The sequence below is a fragment of the Rhinatrema bivittatum genome, chromosome 8 (genome assembly GCF_901001135.1).
Source record: "Rhinatrema bivittatum chromosome 8, aRhiBiv1.1, whole genome shotgun sequence".
Classification (NCBI taxonomy): domain Eukaryota; kingdom Metazoa; phylum Chordata; class Amphibia; order Gymnophiona; family Rhinatrematidae; genus Rhinatrema; species Rhinatrema bivittatum.
This window is the reverse complement of record NC_042622.1, coordinates 144,768,350-144,795,036: the sequence shown is the minus strand read 5'-3', so window position 1 is coordinate 144,795,036 and position 26,687 is coordinate 144,768,350. Positions and strand designations below refer to the sequence as shown.

At 51.7% G+C, this 26,687-nt stretch overlaps 1 protein-coding gene across 5 annotated transcripts in view; it reads left to right on the top strand.

Annotated features, from left to right (window-relative positions):
* Positions 1-26,687, top strand: part of SCYL1 (SCY1 like pseudokinase 1) — an 88,307-nt gene that overhangs the window by 42,401 nt on the left and 19,219 nt on the right. For all 5 annotated transcript variants that reach the window (XM_029611617.1, XM_029611616.1, XM_029611614.1 and 2 more), the window contains one exon: positions 7,567-7,662. In XM_029611617.1, coding sequence (XP_029467477.1) covers positions 7,567-7,662 — 96 coding nt within the window. The remainder of the gene's footprint in view (positions 1-7,566; positions 7,663-26,687) is intronic.

Below are 26,687 nucleotides of genomic sequence, written 5' to 3'. Positions count from 1 at the left end.
AAAAGATGATAATTCATTTGAAAAAGATCTTTGGGTTTATTATTCATACAAATCCACAGATATTTTAATTTTTGTTTGGCCCACTTAAAAGAAAATTTTGATCAGAACTGAATTAATAAAAAGTGTCTGGCAATCAAATCTCCAAAATCTCAGATTTGTCTAGATTAATTTTAAAACCAGATACCATCAAATATCATTCCAACCAGCATATGGAAACAGAAACTAACAATCTTGCTGTTAGTATAACCTGAAACAAGCTATGAAAAAACTCACCAACTCTCACTTCCCACAAACAGGGGGTTTCTAGGAGAGAACAGATAGAATAAACAAGAACCACTAAACAGAGATTTTATAACAGTCTTAACTGAAACTTACCACTGATCAAGGAGAATGCTATCAACATCACTTCTTCCTAAAAAAATGCAATAGCAAACAATCCATAAGACAAAACCAAGCCAGATCTTTGTGTACTACTGGGCCTTGGAACAGAAGACCCTGGTTCTACAGTAACAGCAATGGTTTTCTATTCAAGAACTTGATAGATCCGCATACCAAGGAAGCTTTGGCCCATCGTGAGCCACTAGGATCACTCGTCCAAAATGTCTTTAGATCCTGTGCAGAACTCTGCCCATCAGAGACCATGGGGGAAGCACATAAAGAAGTCTCTCCAGTAGCCAGTCTTGAATCAAGAGCATCCAGACCAGATGACCCCCTTTCCTTTATTCAGCAGAAAAACCTTTTCCCTGTACGTACCCAGATCAGTCCAGACTGTGGGTTGAGCCTCCTTTCCAGCAGGTGGAGACAGACTAAAACTGAAGGATATCCTATATGAGGACAGAGCCTATCCTGTAACCCTTCAGTATTTGTCTGTCTCCAGCAGGTGTATTAGCTCTACCCCCTTCCGGAGGAATGCTTGGAAATCTTTAAAAAAATCCCTCCTTGGACTCCTCCGTCTCAGCCTTCACCAAGCATACCACGATCCCGGTGGAGGGATCGACGGCACTGAAGGACGGGCAGGACCGCAAGCTCGAGGCTCACATGAAACGTATCTTCGAAGCCCTGGCTCTAGGAGTCCGGGAGACTTTCTGCAGCAGTCTCATGCTGCGGGTAGGCCTCAGGTGGGGTCAACAGTTACTCGGCACCCAAGACCTCCCGTTGGCAGAAGCGGAGCAGGCTGAGCGTCTGGAAGCCGTCATCGCTTATGGGGCAGATGCGCTCTACGATCTAATCCGCATTCAGGCAAAGGCGATGGCTTCGGTGGTGTCTGCCAGACGACTCCTCTGGCTACGCAATTGGTCGGCCGATCCGTCCTCCAAAGCCCGGTTAGGCACTTTGCCTTTCAAAGGTAAGCTGCTCTTTGGTGAGGACCTTGAAAACCTTATGGATTCTTTAGGGGAAAATAAGGTCCATAAGCTTCCGGAGGACCGTCCTAAACCATCCTGTTCCTTCACACCCTCTCGTCCTCGTTTCTGGGGTCAGAGACTATTTACCCCATGCGGACGGGGTGGCTCCTTGAGGGGTTATTCTTCCCGGTCTCAGTCTTGGTCGCAGCCCTTTCGTGGCGGCGGCCCTTTCGCGAGGGCCAGCCCGTGCGCTCCACCCCTATGCCTGCTATACAATGAAGTTCAATTGACTCATTCCTCGGTCCCCTCCCTAGGCGGCCGCCTCTCCTTGTTTTTCGAGAAACGGGTCAAAATCACGTCGGACCAGTGGGTCCTCGACATTATCAGAGACGGTACGCCTTCAAGATTGTTCGCGACCTTTCGGATCTTTTTCTCTTCTCTCCATGCGGGCAGTCCAAGAGGGACGCAGTGGAACAAACCCTCACCAGGCTCCTGAATCTGGAAGCAGTGGTCCCGGTCCCGGAGAGTGAGCTTGGCGCCGGCCAGTATTCTATTTACTTCGTCGTCCCCAAGAAGGATGGGTCTTATTGTCCGATCTTAGACCTCAAGAGGGTCAATCGGGCCCTCAGGATCCCACATTTCCGCATGGAAACCCTGCGAGCGGTCATCGCAGCGTTTCGCCCCGGAGAGTTCCTTGCTTCACTCGATCTTGCAGAGGCGTACTTTTCATATTCCAATCCACTGCACCTACCAATAGTATCTTCGCTTCCACGTACTCAACCAGGACTTCCAGTTTCGGGCGCTTCCCTTCGGCCTCGCGACCGTGCCTCGCACCTTCACCAAGGTCATGCTGGTGGTTGCGGCGGCTCTTCGCCGGGAGGGAATCCTTGTTCACCCCTACCTAGACGACTGGCTCATCAGGGCCAAGTCGGCGGCTCTTTGCCAACAGGCGGTGGATCGCGTGTTAGCTCTTCTCGCGTCTCTCGGGTGGATAGTGAATTTCTCCAAGAGCAACCTTCAGCCCTCCCAGGAGTTAGAGTTCCTGGGAGCCCACTTCGACACCCGAATGGGAAAGGTCTTCTTACCTCTTGCGCAAGCTCTCAAGCTGATCGAGCAGATTCATAATCTGATTTCGCTGCCTTTCCCAACGGCCTGGGACCACCTGCAGGTCTTGGGATCCATGGCTTCCACCATTGACCTAGTCCCCTGGGCTTTTGCTCATATGCGTCCGTTACAGAAAGCTTTCCTAATCCCGTTGGCAGCCGGTGTCGGAACAGTTTCACATGGTCCTTCCGTTCTTGGACTCTACAGTCGCCGACTTGCAGCGGTGGCTGTTGCTCCCTCATCTCCTTCAGGGAATGCCTCTCCAAGCTCCACAGTGGACGATAGTAACCATGGATGCCAGTCTGTCGGGCTGGGGTGCGGTCTGTCTCTCCCAGTCCACCCAGGGGACCTGGTCGCCAACTCAGTCTCGCTGGCACATCAATCAGTTGGAGACCCGGGCAGCTTAGCTTTTCAGGAGTTTCTCCCCCTGATATGCGGCAAAGCTGTCCGACAACTCCACCACCGTGGCTTACATCAATCGCCAAGGGGGCACCCGCAGTCCTCTGGTGGCTCTAGAAGCCAGCCGTCTCTTCGCATGGGTGGAATGGCATCTGCAGTGCCTGGCGGCCTCCCACATCGTGGGCAAGGAGAATGTTCAGGCCGATTTCCTCAGTCGTCAATCGCTCGATCCGGGGGAGTGGGAGCTCTCGGATGCGGCCATGGCTCTGAAAGTGGACAGGTGGGGTCCCCACCACCTGGACCTCATGATGACCTTGCGCAATACTAAGGCAAATCGGTTCTTCAGCCGCTGGAGGGAGCTCTTCCTTGGCCAGCGGACGTCCTTCTGTACGTGTTCCCCCCCATGGCCCCTGGTGGGAAAAGTCCTCAGAAGAATAGAGCTCCACCGGGGACCCGTGGTTCTGGTAGCACCCGAGTGGCCACGAAGGCCGTGGTTCGCAGATCTCATCAACCTGGCGACGGACGGCCCTCTTCGGCTAGGTCATCTCCCTCGCCTGCTTCGGCAGGGGCCTGTATTTTTCGACCAGGCCGATCGCTTCTGTCTAGCGGCCTGGCTTTTGAACGGCGACACCTGAGGCGTAAGGGCTACAAGGAGGAGGTCATCTCCACCTTGCTGCGGGCCCGGAAACAGTCGACTTCTCTGGCTTATGTGCGTATCTGGAAGGTTTTTGAATCCGTTTGTGCGGAGTCTGGTGTCTCAGCGCGTTCCGCCCCGGTTTCGTTGGTCCTTTCTTTCCTTCAGAAGGGTCTTTCCAAGGGCCTTTCCTTCAGTTCTCTGCACGTACAAGTCTCCGCTCTCGTTTCCCTCCTGGGTCGGGTAGAAGGCCATCACTTATTGGGCCACCTGGACGTGATCCGGTTCTTGACGGGTGTCAAACACCTATGTCCTCCCTCAAGTACCACTTACCCGTCGTGGAGTCTTAACCTGGTCCTTCGGGCCCTCTGTCATGTTCCGTTCGAACCTCTCCATCGCGCTACATTGAAGGATCTTAAGCTTAAGACTGTCTTTCTGGTCTCTATCTCCTCCGCTCAACGGATCTCCGAGATTCAAGCGTTGTCCTGTCGGGAACCTTTCTTGCGTTTTTCCGATTCAGGGGTATCCCTCAAGACGGTACCTTCCTTCTTGCCAAAAGTTGTTTCCAACTTCCATGTCAACCAGTCTGTACAACTCCCTGCGTTTTCCCCAGAGGAGATTGCGGGTACGACTGGGGGCGATCTCCGTAAGCTGGATGTCAAATGGGTTCTACTTTGCTATCTCCAATTTACCAATGACTTTCGGGTCTCGGACCATCTTTTTGTTCTCTGGAGCGGGCCTAATCGAGGTAAGCTGGCTTCTAAAACCACTATCGCACAGTGGTTGAAAGAAGCGATCTCCTCGGCCTATCCTTGCCAAGGTCGGGCGGTTCCCGAAGGACTAAAGGCTCATTCGCTACGTTCTCAAGCTACTTCCTGGGCGGAGAGCCAATCGGTCTCTCCGCAGGAGATTTGCAGGGCCGCCACATGGACGTCCTTGCATACTTTTGCTCTACACTACCATCTGGATGTGCAAGCTCCGGTTTTTGGTTCCTTTGGGCGGCAAGTGCTTCGAGCGGGACTGTCTCGGTCCCACCAGGTTTAGGGAAGCTTTGTACATCCCACAGCCTAGACTGATCTGGGTATGTACAGGGAAAGGAAAATTAGTTCTTACCTGTTAATTTTCGTTCCTGTAGTACCACAGATCAGTCCAGACTCCTTTCCCTGTCTGTCTTTCTTTCTGTCCTCTCGAAGCTTGTTTTTGCAGATTCGCAGATTTTATTACTTTATTTTTGTGCAAGAATACTGAGCAATTACACCGGAAGCCTTGGTCGTTTAAACACCAAGTACATGCAAGAGCGTATAGCTGTACCATGTTTATTACATTGTTCTACAGTTGCTCCATTGAGCTTTATGGTTTCTTGCTTGATCCTATTCTGGTTTTATTGTTTTCTGCTTTGACAATGGTTATACTGAAGGGTTACAGGATAGGCTCTGTCCTCATATAGGATATCCTTCAGTTTTAGTCTGTCTCCATCTGCTGGAAAGGAGGCTCAACCCACAGTCTGGACTGATCCGTGGTACTACAGGAACGAAAATTAACAGGTAAGAACTAATTTTCCTTTCTCCTTTGTGTTTTTGCTGGCTGCCATCAAATCCATCATAGGCTTTCCCTGTCGGGCTAAAATCTGAACAAACACCCCTTATGACAGAGCTCACTCTCCTGGATTCAGAGTGTTGAGGCTGAGAAAATCTGCGTGTATGTTCTCTACTCCTGCTGAAACTTAAATGCTTATCTGCCCAAGCCACGAGAGGACCTGCTTCTGATGAAACCTCAGAGCTCTTGATCCCCACTGGTGGTTTACATATGCCACTGCTATCGCATTGTCCAATAAAACTTTGACCACTTAACATTAGAGAATAGGCATAAACTGAACAAGAGCCATCCATATTGCTCTGGTTTCCAAGTGGTTGATAGACCATTGGGCTTCCTCTGCCATCCAAGATTCTTGAGCCACCAGACCTTAACAATGAGCTCTTCAACCTAACAGACTAGCGTCCGTTGTTACCGTTATCCAAGATGAGAGTGGATCTTGAATCTCCTTTTCCAAATTCTTGGTCACTGGCCACCAATTCAAACTCAACTTTGTTTGTTCTGGGACTGCAAGTCTTATCGAGTATTCTTGCGAACAATCTGGACACTAATGCCTTCAGCAAGGGCCTCAGATCCAATGCCGCTGCAAAAGACCCCCAACACCATGCCATAGGCCTCTCAGTGTCTAACAATGCATGCTCTTGACTCTGGAGCTCTTAAGTGTTAACTGGAAATGACCTCTCTTTGTCTTGAAACGAGCCCCCAAATATTCCAGGGACTAAGAAGGCTGAGATGACTCTTTGCATAGTCTACTACCCAATTCAGTTCCTAAATTAGCTAAACTAACCTGGCTATGGATGGCTCACTCTCCTGGGCTGATTTCACCTGGATCAACCTATCATTCGGATAAGGATAAAGCCGGACATCCTCTCAATGCAAGGTCACTGCCACTACTACTATCACCTTGGAAAAGGTCCTTGATACTATATCCAATCTAAAAGGAAAGGCTCTAAATTAAAAGTTTTCCCCTAGACAGTAAAATGAAAATAAACCTCTGACAACTTTCCTTTATGGGAATTTGAAGATACACCTCTATTAAGTCCAAAGACATTAGAAAGTCCTCTTGTGCTATCACCACTAAGACAGACCGCAAGGTCTTCATTTTGAATGAGGTATCTTCAGGGTTCTGTTAACTGATTTTAGCTCTAGAATAGGATGAAAGATTCCTTCCTTCTTGGGAACCACAGGAACCACAGAGTAAACTGAATACCAACCGTGACCCCATTGTAACGCCCCTTACCTCCAAGCACTTATGGCATAGCATCCTGCCTGTGCTTCATCCAAGGGCTGGAGTTCCTCTTATAGGCTTTGCAGCTGGGACTTCCTGAAGTGCTGGCTGATGACATCACATCTTATCTACTTATATAAGAAGTGCTTTGCAACCAACCAGCTCCTCAGCAGCAGGTTCTTCTGCGCCAGTTGTCTGTGCTTATTGTTACTCCTCCTATCTTGTCCAGCCTTACCTTGCTATGTTCCTGCCTTACCTTGCTGTGGCCCTGCCATGTTCCTTCCTTTGTCCAGCCTTGCCTTGCTGTTCTCCTACCCTGCCTTGCCTTCCAGTCAGCCTTTTCTCAGACTGTTCTTCTGTTGCTGACCCGGCTTGATCTTCTGACTTTGCTTGATCTCTGTCTGCCTCAACCTTGACTTGGACACCAACTTTGCTTATTCTCTGCCTGCCTGGACACCAACCTTGCTAGTTCTCTGCCAGCCCTGACCCTTGCATGAACTCCGCCTGACCTCAGCCCACCTTGTTCCTGTCTGACTCATTGCTCCTGCCAGCCACCAGAACTTGCAGGCTCAACCTAAAGGGGAGGGAACTGCTCAGGTGGAAGACCTTGCCTTGTGGTGTGTCAGCTGCTGCCTGCTAGGCCCCAGTCCATGTTCGCACGCCCCAGGCTGCATCCACCTAGCAGCAGCCCAAGGTCTCACATTCCTCAGAGTGTGACAGAGCCACCAGAACCAAAACTATAGACTCTATACACAGGAGACGACCGAGCATCAAATGCACTGCCTCTTTCTTTCTCTTGGTATGACAAGGGAAAATCATAAGTGTCTGAAATTGGATGGGAAATCTTCAAGGCATAGCCGCATCAAATGATACTTAAGATCCACTGATCGACCCATGTCTTAAAATTGCGCAAACATGTATGTGGTTAGGTTTTTTTATAACATGCACGAAAATGTACATATGTGCGCCCACGCATCTATTTAAAAGTTACTGTGTTAGTGTGAGTATACCTTTTATACTTGTTTGTAAATACTGAATTTTGACTTGATATGGGGATATTGAGAAAGAAGGCAGTTTGTTGAATACCTGTCATTCAGTTTCTGTTGATTCTTTGTGTGACTTTCAGGGAGGTGCTTGGCTTCTCTCTGCCTTTGATGTGGATCTGGCAGGTTGCATGGGTTGCTGTGCCTGCAGCTTGCATGGGTTGCTGTGTCTGGCACTGGCATAAAAGGTAACCCTGACCCCACCCTCCTTCTTTCTCCTAGCATGAGGAAGAAGAGTCACAGGGGCTGGCAGATGAAGATTGGAACACTCCGGAGTGGTCGGAAACACCGCAGGTGAAGACGAGCCAGGGGAAGACGGTGAGGATTAATCTTGGTGTGAAAATGCCATGCCCTGTGCATGTGGTATACAATGTGTTTGTATGCTCATGTATTTTACATGGGAAATTTTGTCTTTTCAAAGTCTTTCTGTGGCTGGATGTGATTTTGTGTGGGAATGGCAACTTACAGTTTAAAAAAAAATGCCAGCTTTTTCGATATCTTCTCTTTATCAGGCTCATTACAGCCAGACATATTAAGAAGTATTTGCTGTGCTTAATATATATATAGAAACATAGAAATGACGGCAGAAGAAGACCAAATGGTCCATCCAGTCTGCCCAGCAAGCTTTCACTTTTTTTTTAAAAATATTTTTTCCCATACTTATCTCTTTCTCTTGTCCCTTGTAAGTGACTTTTTGTTCTATTTCCCTTCCACCCCCGCCATCGATGTAGTTAGCAGTGCTGGAGCTGCTTCTAAGTGAAGTACTGTTAGATGACATAAACAGACTGAAGTTGGGAGAGGCACTTAAAGACAAGAAACCAGTTTTCCTCGTCATCCAGCCAGACCAGTCCAGATGTGTGGTTTCCTGGTATTGGGCCAGGTGAAGGAGAATTGGAATTGGCTGCTCCTAGGGTGATAGTATTGACTCTCTCCCCTGACTAAGCTGCTCCTGGGGTGATGGTCCTTGACTCTCTCTCCCAATTGAGCTGCTGCTGAGGTGACAGTCTTGACTCCTTCCCTCAGCTGAGCCATTCCTGGGGTGATAGTGGAAGCGTCCTCCCCTAGTGGAACGTGCTGTTTGACCAGGAGACTTCTGGAGGAAAAAAACCTTTTGCCTTTCTTCTGTCCCTTTGTCTTCCCTTTTTCTTTTTAGGAGTCTTCTTCATTCCCTGCCCCTCCCCCCCCCTACTTTTTCAGCGATCTTGCACCTATCCAGACACAGTTTTAAAAAAATAAAAAAGAAAGAAATTGAAAAGGAGGTAAAGGACTTCTTGTGTTAGTGCTTGGCTTCTTCAGGCAGGTGAGCTTCAGCTGGGCAGGAGACCAGGGAGGGGTGCCATTTTCTCTGTTGGCTGACTGGGAGGAAGGGAAGGAGGACATGGTAACGCAAGGGGAGTGTGGCAAAAAAAACTCTGCAACATGTGCAGAATGCATCGGGCTTTTTGGGGGGAGGATTAAGATGCAAAGTTTGTATGAAAGATAGGGAAAAGGAGCATCAAAAGGATGTGATGTCTCCAAGGGATGCCGCATCAGCAGAGCTGTCAGGTTAGGCCATTACTGCAGGCAGGCTTGCGGCCATGATGGGAAAGATAGGCATTTTGAAACCATGGGATTTTAGTGGGCCAGGTCAAAGGCCTCCCGCATTGCTTCCTGTAGGTTCCTTGGGGTCTTCTATGATTGGAGGATTTGGGAGTTTCTCCATCAAAAGCAAGGCTGAATAGCCATGATGTGTGGGTGACGTCATCCAATGAATGAACCCTTCTCTAGAGCTTTGACCCTACTGAGCATGTGCAGGGATTCTCATGCAAGCACAGCCTCATGAACCTCCTCAGTCTTTTTTTTTTTTTTTGTCCGCACACTGAACAGATGGTTATCCTCTTTCTCTTACTTTTTTGCATTTAGTGCTTTTTTACGGTTCTTCTACCATATCTTTTCATTGCCTCGCTGTCCCTGCAGCTCCCACAACAGTAGTTTCAATGCTACGAAAAAAAAAAAGGTACTGGGGAATGGCACCGTCCTGAGTGACTTTCCAGCTGCAACTGTGGACAGATTATGTCTCTCTCCAATAGGCATGTGGTCTGTTATCGCTGCCTTGGCCCCAACCATGATTCTACCAGTTGCCATCACCTTGACAGGATGTCTCCAAGAGCACAGAAAAACCGTGTGTATAAGATGACTGAACTTCAAGGGGAAGTAACATTACCTATCTAAGACCCAAACATTAAATAGATCTCATGCTACTGGCATTAGTAGCATGGAATCTGTTAAATGTTTGGGTACTTGCCAGATACTTGTAACTTGGATTGGCCACTGTTGGAAACATGATGCTGGGCTTTAGGTACCCTCAGTCTGAACTAGTATGGCAACCTCTTACGTTCTTGTGTTCTTATGTTCTTAACTCTGAAGCTCCATGTAGTGTCTTTTATAAATATATTTTCAGCAATCTGCAGTGTGTTTAATCTTATGTTCTTGGTGGGATTATCATGCCTACTTCACAGTGGCTCAATGCATAAAAAAATGGTCAACCTATGGGAGTTCTCCTTCACCGGCAATACAATGGGTCTGCGTGAGGCATACCAGTGGCCTCTGCAGACATGCAAGAAACAACAAAGAAGACTGTGGAGGTACTCACAAATAAGTGAGGTCTAACCAGTGCTGCTGTTCTTACCATCTGAAGAACAACATTGCTGCAGTAAAGTGAATTCCCTGTACGTACCAGGATCAGTCCAGGACACCTGGATTGTGACTCCGCACCAGTAGATGGAGACAGACTAAAACTTGTGGGCGGAGCCATATATGCCCCTGTGCCAGTCACAGCCCCTCAGTCTTACTCTGTCTCCAGTAGATGGTGCAGGTCCAGTCACAGCCTCTGCCTGACCTGATTCTGGTGTTTAGTCAGGTTTGATTTTGAGTTAGTTTTTTGTCTTAGTTTAATTGTTTATGTGCTAAATTGGGTTTTTGTTTTTGTTTTTTAATTTTTTCCCGGGTGCCCTGCCTCCCAGGGGAGTTGAGAGGTCCTGAGGGGACTATCCTCCCCCGGTTGAGGCCGCTGCCAGGGTTGAGGACCCGGCTAAACTAGTGGCAGTGTCAGGGGTGACACCAGGGAGCCTGGTTCACTCACCCCTGCAGGAAAAAAGGGCTTTCAGAACCAAGGGCAGCGCGTTTTTTTTTCTGTAAAAAAAAAAAAAAAAAAGTTTTACTTTTATTTTCTTGCGGCTCTCCGTTCCTTGGCGTTGCCGCTCAGTTTTCGTCAGTGGGGGGGCGTCGCCAGCTGGGGGGAGGTCGCCGAATTGCGCCGTATTGGTCATTTTTTAATTTTCAATTTTTTTCTTCTGAGGTAACTTTTTTTCGTTGCGCCTCTGTTTTCCCACGTTCGCCGGCATGCCTCGCGGTTCGCAGTGCAGGGCCTGCAGCTCGGCGCGCGCGCGTCTGTCCCGGGACAGCCTTTGTTCGGCTTGTGTCCCGGGTGATGAGGGCACCTCAGCAGCACCTCGGGGAGCTCGGTCCAGGGTCGTGCGATCGCCGCCGCCGCGAGGTGGGGGCCCCTCTGACACTCCTCAGGAGCTGTTACTGCTTAGCACGGGAGTGGCAGCCATTTTGGCCACCGGCCGGGAAATTTCCAGGGAAACGGTGGGGGCTTCGTCTCTGCCTCCCGCGCTTTCCCCGCAGCGTGCCAAGGCGGGAGAGGTCCCCTCGGAGGGGATTCGGTCCCGGGAGGATTCGTGTAGCGATTCAGCGGATTCCGGGGAATTTTCTGAGGACTTTGCGCTGTTGCTGCGCAAAGTCCTCAAATATAAGCGCCACAAGCGCATACGGGGGGATCTCTCACGTGCAGCTGTCCGCAAGTCCCCACCACGGAAAAAGAGGGCCAGGAAGAGTGCGGAAATTGCCCAGGGCTCGTCCAGGGACAAGCGACTTCCCCGGGGGCTCCCGCAAGAATCAGATTCCGAGGATTTCTCCGGAACGGATTCTGAGGCCTCCGAAGAGCCCCTGATGGGGGCCGGGACGGCAGCACCGGATGGAACGGCGCAGCCCAGTGCAGGGAAAAGTGCACAGGCCTTAGACGGGGATGACCCCAAGGTAGTTCGGCTATTCCGCAGGGAGGAACTGTCACCTCTCATCCCAGCCATTCTCCAGGAGCTGGGGATTGAGGCTCCCCCGGTGGTGGTCCGCCAGGAGGCGAATATGGATCCTGTTCTGCTCGGTCTCACAGGGCCGGCGGTCGCCTTCCCTTTTCATTTCTCATCCACGGATATCCTATTCAAGGAATGGGATACTCCGGAGCTGGGTTTGAAAGTCAGCAAGGCCATGGATAAACTTTATCCTTTACCGGAGGAGGCGCTGGAGCTCCTCAGACTTCCAAAGGTGGATTCGGCGGTGTCCGCTGTCACGAAGAGGTCTACCATCCCGGTCACGGGAGCTACGGCCCTCCGGGATATTCAAGACCGGAAGTTGGAGGTACAACTCAAAAAGATTTTTGAGGTTTCCGCCCTGGGAGTGCGAGCCGCCATTTGCACGAACTTCGCCATGCGAGCTAGTCTGCGCTGGGCCCAGGTTCTGCAGGCTAATGCAGGTCTCTCTCCGGAGGAGGCTTCCCAAGCAGATAGGTTGGAAGCAGCTATTGCGTATGGGGCTGATGCGCTCCATGATCTTTTACGCACTTCAGCTAGGTCCATGGTTTCGGCAGTGTCGGCACGCCGTCTCCTTTGGCTGCGCAACTGGGCAGCGGATGGTTCGTCCAAGGCTCACCTCGGGGCGTTACCCTTTAAAGGGAAATTGTTGTTCGGAAAGGAGTTAGATGACTTGATGGTTTCGCTAGGTGAGAACCGAGCGTTTAAGCTGCCAGAGGATAGGGCCCGGGCGCGCTCTTCGTTTTCCAGCAGAGCTCGTTTCCGGGGACCCCGAAAGTCCAGGCCGCAAAGATCCACCGGGTCCTCTTATAGATCGTCCTCTTCTCGAAACACTCACTGGCAGCAGTCCTTTCGAGGCAAACGCTTTGGCAGGCAAGGAGGGGCCCCTTCGGGTGCGGGGTCCAAGCCTTCGCAATGAAGTTCGGCCGGCCCATCCCTCCTTGCGTCCTCACCACGTTGTCCCAAACGTGGGGGCGCGTCTATCCTTGTTCCTCGAGGTATGGGCCAGCATTACATCGGATCAGTGGGTCCTCAATGTGATAAGACACGGCTACGAGTTAGATTTTGCTCGCATTCCAGCGGACAAGTTCCTGATCTCGCCCTGCAAGGATCCCAAGAAGAAGGCGGCGGTGCTAGACACCATTCGAAAACTAGAAAGCTTGGGGGCCATCTCTCCGGTTCCGGTCGATCAGTACGGCAAGGGCCGTTATTCCATTTACTTCATAGTTCCCAAGAAAGACGGCACTTTCCGACCCATTCTGGATCTGAAAGGAGTCAACAGATGCCTTCGGGTCCCTCACTTCAAGATGGAGACCATTCGTTCGGTGATCGCATCAGTGCGGCCAGGAGAATTCCTTGCGTCACTAGATCTCACAGAAGCATACCTTCATGTGGGCATCCAACCAGCGTTCCAGCGGTTCCTGCGGTTTTGCATTCTGGGAAGACACTTCCAGTTCCGGGCTCTTCCGTTCGGCCTGGCGACAGCGCCTTGGACATTCACGAAAGTGATGGTGGTGGTGGCGGCGCACTTACGTCGGGAAGGCCTCCTGGTTCACCCTTACCTCGACGATTGGCTGATTCGGGCGAAGTCAGAGAGCTTGTGTCGGCAGGCTTTAGCCAAGGTGCTTCAATTCTTGCAGTCCCTGGGCTGGGTGGTCAACTACAACAAGAGTCATCTGGAACCCACTCAGTCCTTGGAGTATCTAGGAGCCGTCTTCGACACAAAACGGGGCAGAGTGATTCTCTCTCAGGAACGGATATGCAAACTACAGTCTCAGGTGCGACGTCTTTTGTCTCAGCACCGTCCGCGAGTCTGCGATTACCTGACGGTTCTCGGATCTATGGCCTCCACGCTGGCGTTAGTCCCTTGGGCATTCGCTCACCTGCGGCCGCTGCAGTCTTCATTGCTTTCCCGCTGGAAACCGATTTCAGAGGAATTTTATCTTCCACTGCCTCTCGACAGTCAGGCGCGCTCCAGCCTGAGCTGGTGGCTGGATTCCAAACATCTCTCCTGTGGAGTATCTCTTCTCCTTCCCAACTGGACAGTGGTGACCACGGATGCCAGTCTTTCCGGTTGGGGTGCAGTTTGCCAAGGGAAATCGGTTCAAGGTCTGTGGTCAGAAGATCAGACCCGGTGGTCTATCAACCGCCTAGAGTCCAGGGCGGTCCGACTGGCATTGCAAGCTTTTCTACCCCTCGTACGAGGAAAGGCGATCCGAGTATTGTCGGACAACGCTACCACCGTGGCTTACATCAATCGCCAGGGCGGGACGAAAAGCCCTCAAGTAGCGGAGGAAGCGCGTTCCTTGATGGCCTGGGCAGAGCGGCATCTCAGCGATCTCGCTGCGTCTCACATAGCAGGAGTCGACAATGTCCAGGCGGACTTCCTCAGCCGGCACCACCTGGATCCGGGAGAGTGGGAGCTGGCGGAAGAAGTGTTTCTTCTCATTTGCAGGACTTGGGGAACGCCCCACATGGACCTGATGGCCACGTGGAACAACTCAAAAGCTCCGAGATTTTTCAGTCGACGCCGAGAAAGAGGAGCAGAAGGGGTCGACGCGTTAGCTCTTCCCTGGCCAGCGGAGGTGCTACTGTATGTGTTCCCACCGTGGCCCATGATCGGCAAAATCCTGCGGCGCATAGAATTGCACCCGTCCAACGTAATCATGGTGGCGCCGGAATGGCCGCGCCATCCGTGGTTTGCGGATCTGATCCAATTGTCGGTGGCGCCGCCCCTTCGTCTACAGGGGTTTCCGGGGCTCCTTCGTCAGGGCCCCGTCTGTTTAGAGGATGCGGATCACTTCTGTCTCGCGGCATGGCTTTTGAGAGGAATCGATTGAAGCGCAAAGGTTACTCAGATGCGGTAGTTGCCACGTTGCTGAGATCCAGGAAGCAGTCTACATCTCTGGCTTATGTTAGAGTCTGGGTAGTTTTTGAAGAGTGGTGCGTAGAGCGGGGTCTGGATCCCACTTCCGCTACTATTCCTGATATTTTGGCTTTTCTCCAGGCTGGGCTGGCCAAAGGTTTAGCATGCAGTTCCCTACGGGTCCAAGTGGCGGCGCTTGGTTGTTTGCGTGGTAAAGTCCGGGGAGTCTCTCTGGCTCTCCACCCTGATATCTCCCGTTTTCTTAGGGGAGCGAAACACCTCCGTCCTCCTTTGCGGTTCCCTTGTCCGTCTTGGAACCTCAACTGGGTACTCTCGGCCTTATGCTCAGCTCCGTTTGAGCCTCTGAAGCGTTCTACGATCAAAGATCTCACGTTGAAGACTGTATTCCTGATAGCGATTGCGTCGGCTCGTCGAGTTTCCGAGTTGCAGGCTTTGTCCTGTAGGGAGCCCTTCTTGCGCATTTCCGATTCGGGGGTTTTCCTTGCGGACCGTTCCCTCTTTTCTGCCTAAGGTCGTATCGGCTTTTCATTTGAATCAATCAGTTGAACTTCCCGCTTTTGCGGTAGGGGAGTCTTCTGACCCAAAATCGAGGGACTTGAGAAAGCTAGATGTGCGGAGGTCTCTTCTTCGCTATCTAGAGGTCACCAATTCTTTTAGGTTGACGGATCATCTCTTTGTGTTGACGTCGGGTCCGAAGAAAGGTTCTGCTGCGTCCCGCACGACGATCGCCCGTTGGCTCAAGGAGGCCATTGGTTCCGTGTACATTTTGCGCGGTAAATCACCGCCGGTGGGTCTTCGTGCTCATTCAACGAGGTCTCATGCTGCGTCTTGGGCGGAATCTTCTCGGGTGTCGCCTCAAGAGATTTGCAGGGCGGCTACCTGGAAATCGTTGCATACTTTCATTAAACATTACCGGTTGGATGTTCAGGCTACTGATGCTGGGGGATTCGGAGAGAGAGTACTCCGAGCGGGACTCTCTGCTTCCCGCCCTCGGCAACTTAGCTCTGGTACATCCCAGGTGTCCTGGACTGATCCTGGTACGTACAGGGAAAGGAAAATTAGTTTCTTACCTGATAATTTTCGTTCCTGTAGTACCAAGGATCAGTCCAGGATCCCACCCGCAGTGCTGCGCTATAGTAATGGAGAGTCCGCTCATTGTTGTTTTTTAGTACGCTGACCCCTTGTTTTGTTCGCTCTCCCTGTTGGGGAGTTTGTTTTTTCCTGTAGGGGTGTTGGAGTTATTTTGTTTACTTAGCAAGTTTCTATGGTTAGCTATGTTGCCTTTTGGATTTTTCTACTTTGACATTACGTATGACTGAGGGGCTGTGACTGGCACAGGGGCACATATGGCTCCGCCCACAAGTTTTAGTCTGTCTCCATCTACTGGTGCGGAGTCACAACCCAGGTGTCCTGGACTGATCCTTGGTACTACAGGAACGAAAATTATCAGGTAAGAAACTAATTTTCCTATACAGGTGATGGTAGAAGATCTGTGCTGGGAATTCAATGATTTGGGGCAGAGGGTTAAAGAAATTAAACAGAGGAATGATGAGCAGACAGATGGGGTGACATGATGTCAGAAAAAGGTGCAAAAAGAAAATAACGAACTTGCTGAAAATTAGAGGCTATTGAAAACCGTTCCTCTAGGTGCACATTCACATTTGGTGAGTACCTGAGGTGGAGGAATATCTGGACTGTGATGTGGTGAAATTCATTTGCGGAGCTATTTTGAGATCTGATGCATCTAACTGAGGAGCAGGATATGGCGATTTTCCAAGCTTACTGCTCACTGGGGTTCACCAAATCGGAATAAGCCCACAGATATTATCTCATGTCTGCACTACTTTTCTATCAAGGAGTCTGTGATGCACAAGGCGAGTTCATTGGGATCCATCAGCTGGAAGAGAATTCCTAGCTAATTGTTTAATGATGTCTACTCTATAACATTGATATGATGTAAAGAACAGAACTGCTCACAGATCCATTAAGAACAGAAAATATTCAATATAAGTGGCTTTATCCTTTTGGAGTAGCCTTTACCATCAGCAGCGCCACTTCAAGGATTCACACTATGAAGGAACCTGCACCTTTTGAACCAGGCGGGCATAATGATAAAGTTGCAGCCAGTGGAGGCCAAGCCTTTGCCTCAAAGAGAAGCTACATGATGGCAAAGAGTCAGCAAGAGAGGGAGAAGAAACTCTGTTCCCTGTACGTACCAGGATCAGTCCAGACTGCTGGGTTGTATCTCCCTTCCAGCAGATGGAGTCAGAGAAAAAACTGAAAAGGCACCCCCTCTTAACTTGGTGTGTCACCTGCGATCCTTCAGTATTTTCTCTGACTCTCAGCAGAGGAGGTCGACAGAACCTGCGGTCCTGATGCTTTACATTTTTTTATTTCCAGAGTTATTAGGCTCTGTCTTTCTTTCCCTAACACCTTTGGCTATATCAAGTTTATTGAAAAAAAAAAATTGAATCAGAACTTTTTTATTTTACCGGTGTTTTTCAATGCCACTTCAGTTGCGGTAGAGGTAAGGCTGGGGCTGGACGCTCCAAGAACCTTGTTCCCAGAGGGACGATCTTCTCTGGAGGGGGATTAACTGGTGGGCCGGTCCCTCTCCTCAGCGCCCCGAGACAAGGTTTTTCCTCCGGTGCTGCAGTTTCCCAGAGCTCCGGAAGGTCGTAGTTCGGCAGGGTATATAGTTTTCTGGTGCCTCTAACTTTCCTTTTCCTACCGTGCTGTCCAGACGCCCACGGGATGCCGTGAGGGTTGTCGTGCACGGCATGTGGGGAGTCGGGGCCACGTCTTTTGCGGGATGGGGTATGCGCCCGCTGCCTCCCCAGATGGGAGGGCTCGTCAGGGGGGGGGGTTCGGGGCGATTTTACCACGCGCCTCGTATCGGCGCCCCCGATCGCGTGCAGCTCTGTTGCCGGCTGGCGCGGGAACGGCGGCCATTTTGTCTGTTCTCAGCCTGCCTGCTGGGGGAGAGGATTCTCCTTTTTCTCCTCCCAGCTTAAGTCTGGTCCGGCTGCGCGATCCGGGACCTGCCCCCTCCTCGAATTTGGCCCTCCCTCCTCCATCAGAGCCCTTAAAGGGGCAGGCAACATTTTCATCAAAATTTATTTTATTGATGCATAAAGCCTTTTTGGAGGCAGAAGCGCATCAGCAGGATGAGGAACCTCCTCCCGCAAAGGTTGCGAGACGTGCCATGACCCTAAATGTCCCTTCGGTCCCTGATGTGACTCCGGACCTTGGTCCTTCAGGGTCTTTCCTGGATCCTCTCCTCCAAAATATAGACGGGGATGTTGATGAGTCCACCCCAGTTGAGGGGGATGATCCCCGGGTTTTCCGCTTATTTCTGCGGGAGGAGTTGGATCCTTTGATTCCCCCATGTTCTGGCTGAGCTGGACGTTGATGTGCCAATCTCCAGCTCGGAGCCGCTTAAGGGGAATCCGGTACTCTCGGGGCTGCGGGCCCCTCCCAAGACTTTCCCCTTCCACCCGATGCTTATGCAGCTGGTAACTCTTGAGTGGGAATCTCCTGAGGAGACCCTGTGAGTGGGAAGGGCGATGGACAAGCTCTATCCCTTGCCCGAGGAGGCCTTGGACATTCTCAGGATCCCCAAAGTGGACGCGTCGGTTTCCGCGGTCACTAAGCGGACGACCATTCCCGTCACAGGAGCAACTGCACTTAAAGATTTGCAGGATAGGCAACTTGAGGTTCTTCTCAAGCGAATCTTCGAGTTGTCAGCACTGTGTGTTCGGGCGGCGGTCTGCAGTAGCCTCATGCAGCTGGCGACCCTCGACTGGGTCCAGCAAATGCTCACCTCCCAGGAGTTACTACTGGAGGAAGCAGATCAGGCAAATAGGATGGAGTCCGTGGTGGCTTACACGGCGGATGCGTTATATGATCTGCTACGGGCTTCTTCACGCAACATGCCACCGCAGTCTCGGCTAGGAGGCTTCTTTGGCTCCGAAACTGGTCGGCTGATGTTCCTTCCAAAACTCAGTTGGGCAATCTTCCTTTTAAAGGAAAATTGTTGTTCGGTGAGGAGCTGGACACCCTTATCAAGTCTCTCAGGGAGAACAAGGTGTATAAGTTGCCTGAAGATAAGCCCAAGTTTTCCAGACCCTTTGGGGCGGCGCGTTACCGTTTTCAGGGACAGCGCAGATTTCGGCAGGCTAGGCACCTGCCTTTCCCGTCCGACAACAGACTCGGAGATCTCAGTCTTGGCGTACTTCCTTTCGTGGCCGTAGGCCATTTCGTGATGGGGGCTCCCAAGGAGCCACGGGAGTCAAGCCAGCCCAATGAAGGTGTTCAGACCCTCTCCCCGGTCCCAGTGGTGGGCGGACAGCCGCCTCGCCCTGTTTCTCGAGGAGTGGGTCAAGATCACGTCGGACCAGTGGGTCCTCAATATCATCGCAAACGGTTACGAGTTGGATTTTGCCCACCTGTTACGGGATCTGTTTCTGATTTCTCCCGCCGGGTCTCGGGCCAAGCAAGAAGTAGTCGGACAACCCTGAGTCGGTTGAAATCCCTGGGGGCCATTGTTCCGGTTCCTCCGGAGGAGCTCAGGTCCGGCAGGTACTCCATCTATTTTGTAGTCCCGAAGAAAGAGGGGTCCTTCCGTCCGATATTGGACCTCAAGACAGTCAACCGAGCTCTTCGGGTTCCCTTTTTCGCATGGAGACTCTCCGCTCGGTCATTGCGGCCGTCCACTCGGGAGAATATTTGGCCTCTTTGGACTTGACCGAGGTGTATCTTCACATAGGAATCCGTGAGCGTCATCAGCGGTTTCTCTGGTTCATGGTCCTGGGGGAGCATTATCAGTTCCAAGCACTCCTGTTCGGGTTAGCAACAGCTCCCTGGGTCTTCACCAAGGTGATGGTGGTAGTCGCAGCGGCCCTCCAGCGAGAGGGGATCTTGGTTCACCCCTACCTAGACGATTGGCTCATCCGGGCAAATTGGAGTGCCTCTGTCGGTTGGCGGTACGTGCGGTTCTGTTCTGGCTCCAGTCTCTTGGTTGGGTGGTCAACTTTGCCAAGAGCCAGTTGGTACCATCTCAGGTCCTCAACTTCTACCCTTCTGCAAGCACGGAAAATGTCCACGTCGTTGGCCTATATTCGTGCTTGGAGAGTTTTCGACTCTTGGTGTTGTGGGTTGAATGTGTACCCGCGTCGGGCTTCTGTGGCGCAAATTCTAGCCTTTTTGCAGGAGCTCCTAAAGAAAAGTCTGGCTTGCAGTTCTCTCCGGGTGCAGGTTGCGGCCCTGGGTTGTCTGCGGGGCAAGATTGATGGGGTTTCGCTGGCAGCTCATCCGGATGTGTCCCGTTTTTTTGAAAGGGGCCAAGCATTTGCATCCTCCGGTCAGACAGATTTGTCCTGCGTGGAGTTTGAATTTAGTTCTCTGGGGCTTATGTGGGCTTCCATTTGAGCCCCTCCGGCGGGCCACGTTGAAGGACTTGACTCTCAAGACTGTTTTCTTGGTAGTCATTACCTCCACACGGCGGATATCAGAGATTCAAGCTTTGTTGTGTCGGGACCCATGTTTCTGATTCAGGAGTTCTACGGACTGTCCCCTCTTTCCTGCCCAAAGTGGTATCGGGTTTTCATGTGAATCAGACAGTAGAGTTGCTGGCTTTCCCGAATTTGGATCCTGCTTCTTCGGCGGATAGGGATCTGCATAAGTTGGGTGTGCGGCGGGTTCTCCTTCGCTATCTAGAGGTGACCAACGCCTCTCGATTGTCGGATCATTTGTTTGTCTTATGGAGAGGCCCTAGGAAGGGTCACAAGGCATCCAAAGTTATGGTTGCTAGGTGGTTGAAGGAAGCCATTTCCTCTACTTATCTTTGCACTGGCCGCGCAATCCCTGAAGGCTTGAAAGCGCATTCCACCAGTTCTCAAGCGGCTTCTTGGGCAGAGAACCAGTCGGTCTCGCCGCAGGAGATTTGTAGAGCAGCGACTTGGAAATCGTTGCATACTTTTGCGAAGCATTACCGTGTGGACGTCCGTGATCTGGATGTCGACTGCTTTGGCAGCAGTGTTCTTCGCGCGGGACTCTCCAGGTCCCACCCCAATTAGGGCAGCTTGGGTACATCCCAGCAGCCTGGACTGATCTTGGTACGTACAGGGAAAGGAAAATTGGTTCTTACCTGCTAATTTTCATTCCTGTAGTACCAAGGATCAGTCCAGACACCCGCTCTTGGATTTTGGAGAGTCCGTTCAGTATGTTGTCTTTTTTTTTTCCTTCGGCAGAATTCTTTACAGAAATAGGAAGAAATCTTCCTTATACATAGGTTATGCAGTTAGACGGTTTGTTTGTTTGACCGCATGTATTGTTGTAGCCACTGGTGGAGAATTTCAAGGTAACCAGCCTCCCTGAAGAGAAGCCATTTATCGTTTTTTTTTCTCACGGACATCAATGTTATAATCAGTAGCCACTCCTCTGATCGATCACCATGTTATCTACGTCCAATGAGCGCTCTTATCAATAGATTGAGATGGATGCAGGAGAGAGCAATCATCTCATTCTCCCATTAGGTGCAAACAAAAAATGTATATAGGACCTACAATTATATATTCTGATGGCTTTGCTGGAACGAAAATTAGCAGGTAAGAACCAATTTTCCTTTCCCTGTACGTACCCGGATCAGTCCAGAACAGCTGGGTTTTGCCTCCCCACCATCTGCTGGAGACAGAAAAAGACTTCGCGGACTCTGTCCTATACACCTGAAGTGCCACTTAGTGTCTGCCAGTATTTTTCTGTCTCCAGCAGATGCTGGAGGTGCAAAGCCTAGTGTCTCTTAGAGGTGCCAAGTTTAGGGGTATTTTGTCTGCTTTTAGTGACTTAGCACTGGTGTTTTTTTGTTAGGGGAAATTTGTCAGGGTGCCTTTAAATTTTAAGCCCATTAAAAAAAAAAAAAAAAGTTAAAAAAGAGAAGCAGCAGAAGCAGCGTCTAGCCTCCCAGGGGGTTTCCAGGTCCTGGTGGGCCCATCCCCCCCTGGTATTCGAGACTGTTGAGCAGAGGGTTGGGGACCCTAAAAACTGCCGTGGCAAAGGGTGATGCCGGGGGTCTAGGCTCTCTCACCCTCAGCCAGCCTGGCTTCGTCAAGGTAATTAAAAAAAAAAAAAACTTGCCTTGGTGTGTGAGGACCCTCTGGCTGGGTGTTCACTCCGTTTTCGCCGCATTTTGGTGCATTTTCACCGCTTTTTTGGCCCGTTGTTCGACCGGGAAATTTGACCGATTTCCGCGGTTCTTTTTTCGGAGAGCCTAAAATCGAGCCCGGGGATATGCCACATGGTGTGGCCTGCTCTGCCTGTGGCAGTGCACGTGCGGATTTCCCGCGCTGGGGACTGCACAGCCCTGTCTCTCTGGCAGGGAAGGCCCATCACAGGATTTTCAGCACAAGGCTGCTAAGGACAGCTCCAGGCCGCGTCGGGAGCCGAGTAGGCCTGATCGTGGGGGGCAGAACTCAGATCCTTTCTGGCTGAGTGCAGGATCGGAGGCCCTATTGAAAACTTTCAGGGACCAGGAAAGAGCAGCGCTGGAGGTGCTGGGAGAGGGGTCCTCTCCTCCTCCGCTCTCCCCGAAGCCGGCTGCCCCTGGAGGGGGCGCAGTCCCGGATGCCCAGGAGGGGGATTTCTTGGAAGAGGACCAAGACCTAGAGTCCGAGGATTCTTCTTCTTCGTTCTCCTCAGAATTTGTCAAGATGCTGCACAAATTCTTCAAGGCCCGCAAGTCGGAGAAGAGGTCACGTTCCAAGTTGCCCCGAGAGTCTTCTTCGCAAAAACGCTCCAGGTTGTCTGTGGGCGGAGATGCCCCCAAAACGAAGTGCCCTCTCCAGTCTCGGTCCCAGCAGACTGAGTCATCTCAGACAAACTCGTCGGATGACCATCCTGCACCTCCATCGACTCTGGGGGATGGGCAGGAGGAAAATCCGGCGGTGGAGGGCGATGATCCCAAAGTGGTGCAGCTGTTTTGAAGAGATGAGCTGGGACCGCTGATACCAGTCATTCTGGGGGAGCTCACTACTGAAGTCCCGCCTGAGGATTCCAGGTTTGGGGCTATGGATCCCATCATGGTGGGTCTCCGAGGTCCGGCTCGTTCCTTTCCTTTTCATTTGTCGGTCACGGATCTCTTATTCAAAGAGTGGGACAATCCAGATATTGGCTTGAAAGTCGGATGGGCGATGGACAAATTGTATCCGCTCCCGGAGGACGCTTTGGAACTCCTCAGACTTCTCAAGGTGGATGCCGCGGTCGCTGCAGTCACGAAACGGACCACCATTCCGATCACGGGGTGCACTGCGTTGAAGGACTTGCAGAATCGTAAGCTGGAAGTGCAGCTGAAGAAGATCTTCGAGGTGTCGGCCCTCGGAGTCCGGGCGGCGATGTGCAGCAGTTTTGCACAGAGGGCTTGTCTCCGCTGGATTCAGGATTGGCAGGCAGAGTCAGACCTTTCCGGTGCGGCAGTGTTATGAGCTAGCTGGCTGGAAGTGGCAGTGACGTACAGCGCAGATGCCCTTTATGATCTCCTGAGGACATCTGGTCGGACGATGGTTTCAGTGGTGTCCGCCCGCAGGCTCCTCTGGCTCAGGCACTGGTCGGCAGATGCGTCTTCTAAAGCGCAGCTGAGTTCTTTGCCATTCAAGGGGAAGCTCCTTTTTGGGCAACAGCTGGAGGACATGATCAAGTCTCTGGGAGAGAATAAGGTCCACAGGTTGCCGGAAGATAGACCTCGGTCCAAAGGTTCCTTTCCTCAGTGGACTAGATTCCAGGGGAATCGTCGTTTCCGGAATTCCCGGTCCACCGGGTCGTCAGGCTTCTTGGAACCAGTCCTTTTGGGGCCACGCCCAGCCAGAGACGGTGCTCCCCAGTCCCATGGGGGCTCCAAGACTGCGCAATGAAGTGAGACTGGCCCACCCTGCCGTTCCCAGAATCGGGGGAAGATTAACTCATTTTCAGGAGGCGTGGGCCCAACTGATCTCCGACCAATGGGTCCTCAGCATAATAGAGAATGGCTACACCTTAGATTTCGCTCGGCTGATCAAGGAGCATTACATAGTGTCCCCTTGCGCATACCGCCTAAAGCGCCGGGCGGTACAAGTCACCCTGCAGCGCCTGCAAGATCTGGGGGCCATAGTTCCAGTGCCCGCAGAGCAGCTAAGGCATGGGCGCTACTCCATCTACTTTGTGGTACCAGAAAACGACGGAGCCTTTCGTCCCATCCTTGATTTGAAGCGGGTGAATCGCGCCCTGAGGGTACCCCGTTTTTGGATGGAAACGCTTCACTCTGTCATAGCGTCGGTGCACAAGGAGGAGTTCTTGGCGTCGCTGGACCTGACGGAAGCGTACTTGCACATCCCAATACGTCCAGACCATCAGAAATACCTGCGGTTTGCGATCCTGGGGCGCCATTTTCAGTTCTGCACCCTTCCATTCGGTCTTGCAATGGCGCCCAGGGTATTCACCAAGGTGATGGTGGTGGTCGCGGCTGCCTTGAGACGGGAGGGAATACTGGTACATCCCTACCTGGACGATTGGCTCATTCGAGCAAAGTCGGAAAGCCTCTGCAAAGCCGCTGTGATGCGTGTACTCGGGATGTTGGACTCCGTAGGATGGGTGGTCAACCCCGAGAAGAGACATCTGGTTCCTTCTCAGACCTTAGAGTTCCTGGGGGCTCGCTTCGATACAGCCTTAGGAAAGGTATTTCTGACCAAAGAGAGGATTTTGAAACTCACATCACAAATGATAGGTTTGCAGTCTCTTGCTCGACCCAGAGTCTGGGATTATTTGCAGGTCCTGGGCGCCATGGCCTCGACCATAGACCTCATGCCGTGGGCGTTTGCACATACGCGTCTTCTTCAGTCAGCTTTGCTGTCCGTTGGAATCCCCTCTCGCAGCACTTTCACCTTATCTTGCCGCTGTCGGGCGGGGCGAATTCCAGTCTTCAGTGGTGGCTTTCTCCACACAACTTGCGGCAGGGGGTGGATTTGAAGACCCCCTGATAGACCGTAGTGACCACGGATGCCAGCCTCTCCGGGTGGGGAGCGGTTTGTCGGGATACAGCAGCCCAGGGACAGTGGACCGACCAGGCAGGAAGCCTCCTGGTCGATCAATCGCTTGGAAACCAGGGCGGATCGATTAGCGCTCCAAGCCCTCCTCCTGCTGGTGGAGGGCAGATCGGTGAGGGTGCTGTCCGACAATGTGACGACAGTAGCCTACATCAATCGTCAGGGCGGCACCAGGAGCCGTCCAGTGGCGGCAGAGGCCCAGCTTTTGTTCCTCTGGGCGGAGCAGCATCTTTACTGAATAGCGGCTTCTCACATTGAGTGCGTAGATAATGTCCAAGTGGATTTTCTCTGTCACCACCAACTGGATCCCAGAGAGTGGGAACTTTCCGACGACGTCTTTCGACTTCTGTGCAACCGGTGGTCCAGACTGGCCATGGATCTGATGGCGACATATGGGAATACCAAGGCTCCTTGGTTCTTCAGCTGGTCCTCCCCTGGCCCAAAGACGTTCTGTTGTATGTGTTCCCACCATGGCCATTGGTGGAAAAGGTCCTACGCCACATCGAGGTGCATGCCGGCAGAGTGATTCTCGTGGCACCAGAGTGGCCGAGGCGCCTGTGGTTTGCGGACCTCCTGAATTTGGCAGTGGACAGTCCACTGAGGTTTTGTCCATCTCCAACGCTATTACGGCAGGGCCCCGTCTATTTCACAGAGGCCTATCGCTTTTGTCTAGTGGCATGGCTTATGAAAGGTGTCGGTTGAGGAGTAAGGGTTACTCGGATGCGGTGGTGGCCACGCTCTTACGTTCCCGTAAAACCTCTACTTCGATGGCATATGTTAGAGTTTGGGGAGAGATTTTGAGTCCTGGTGTATCGACCACCAAGTATAGCCATCCAGGGCATCTATTCCGGAAGTCCTGGATTTCTTACAGGCAGGCCTAGCCAAGGGCTTGGCATTCAATTCGCTGCGGGTGCAGGTAGCGGCCCTGGGCAGTTTTCGTGGAAAGGTGCAGGGGATTGCGCTGGCCTCTCACCTGGACGTGGTTCGTTTCTTGTGAGGCGCTAAGCATCTTTGTCCTCTGTCCGGAGTCCTTACCCATCGGGGAGGTTGAACTTGGTGCTGAGAGCACTTTGTACTACCCCTTTCGAGCTCTTGCGACGTGCGACCTTGAAGGATCTGACTTTGAAGGCGTTTTTTCTGGTGGCTGTTTCTTCCGCGAGACGGGTATCCGAGCTACAGGCCTTATCCTGCAGGGAGCCTTTCTTGAGGATTTCAGAGGCAGGGGTCTCCTTGAGAACTGTTCCTTCCTTTCTCCCGAAGATTGTATCTTCCTTTCATTTGAACCAGTCCGTGGATCTCCCTTCCTTCGCGGGGGTAGACTCTTCTTCTCCAGAGTCTAGAGATTTGCAGAAGTTGGATATGAAGAGAGTTCTGTTGCATTACTTGGAGGTGACGAACAGTTTTCGGCTCTCGGACCACCTTTTCATGCTGTGAAGTGGGCCCAGAAAGGGGCAGAAGGCTTCTAAGTCCACGATTGCACGTTGGTTGAAGGAGGCGATAGCTTCGGCTTACCTGGTTCAGGGTCACCCGATGCCATCTGGTCTTAAGGCTCATTCCACTCGGTCTCAAGCGACTTCTTGGGCGGAGTGTCAGCAGGTGTCGCCACAGGAAATTTGTAGGGCGGCTACCTGGCAGTCTCCGCATACCTTTGCCAGACATTATCGGCTTGATGTCAGGGCTCCAGAGTCTGGTTCTTTTGGGGCCAGTGTGCTCCGAGCGGGACTCTCTCAGTCCGACCCTGGTTAAGAAAGCTTTGGTACATCCCAGCTGTCCTGGATTGATCCGGGTACGTACAGGGAAAGGAAAATTGGTTCTTACCTGCTAATTTTCATTCCTGTAGTACCATGGATCAATCCAGATGCCCGCCCAGGGAGAAAATGGAGAGTCCGCTCGGCTGGTGGCTGGTCAACATTTTTGCAAGTTTTACTGACTGCCCCCCTTTTTAGAGAGAGGTTTTGGGCATGTTTTGTTCATTCATGAGGTTTTTCGGTGTTTACATATCCTCTGCTCTTCGGGGGGAGGTAGTTTTTCTAGTTGGCAGTTCTGGTTTTTATATAATTTCTGCTTGGGTACAGTATAATACTGGCAGACACTAGGTGGCACCTCAGGGGTATAGGACAGAGACCGCGAAGTCTTTTTCTGTCTCCATCTGCTGGTGGGGAGGCAAAACCCAGCTGTCCTGGACTGATCCGCGGTACTACAGGAATGAAAATTAGCAGGTAAGAACCAATTTTCCTACAATGATGTTCCCCTCGT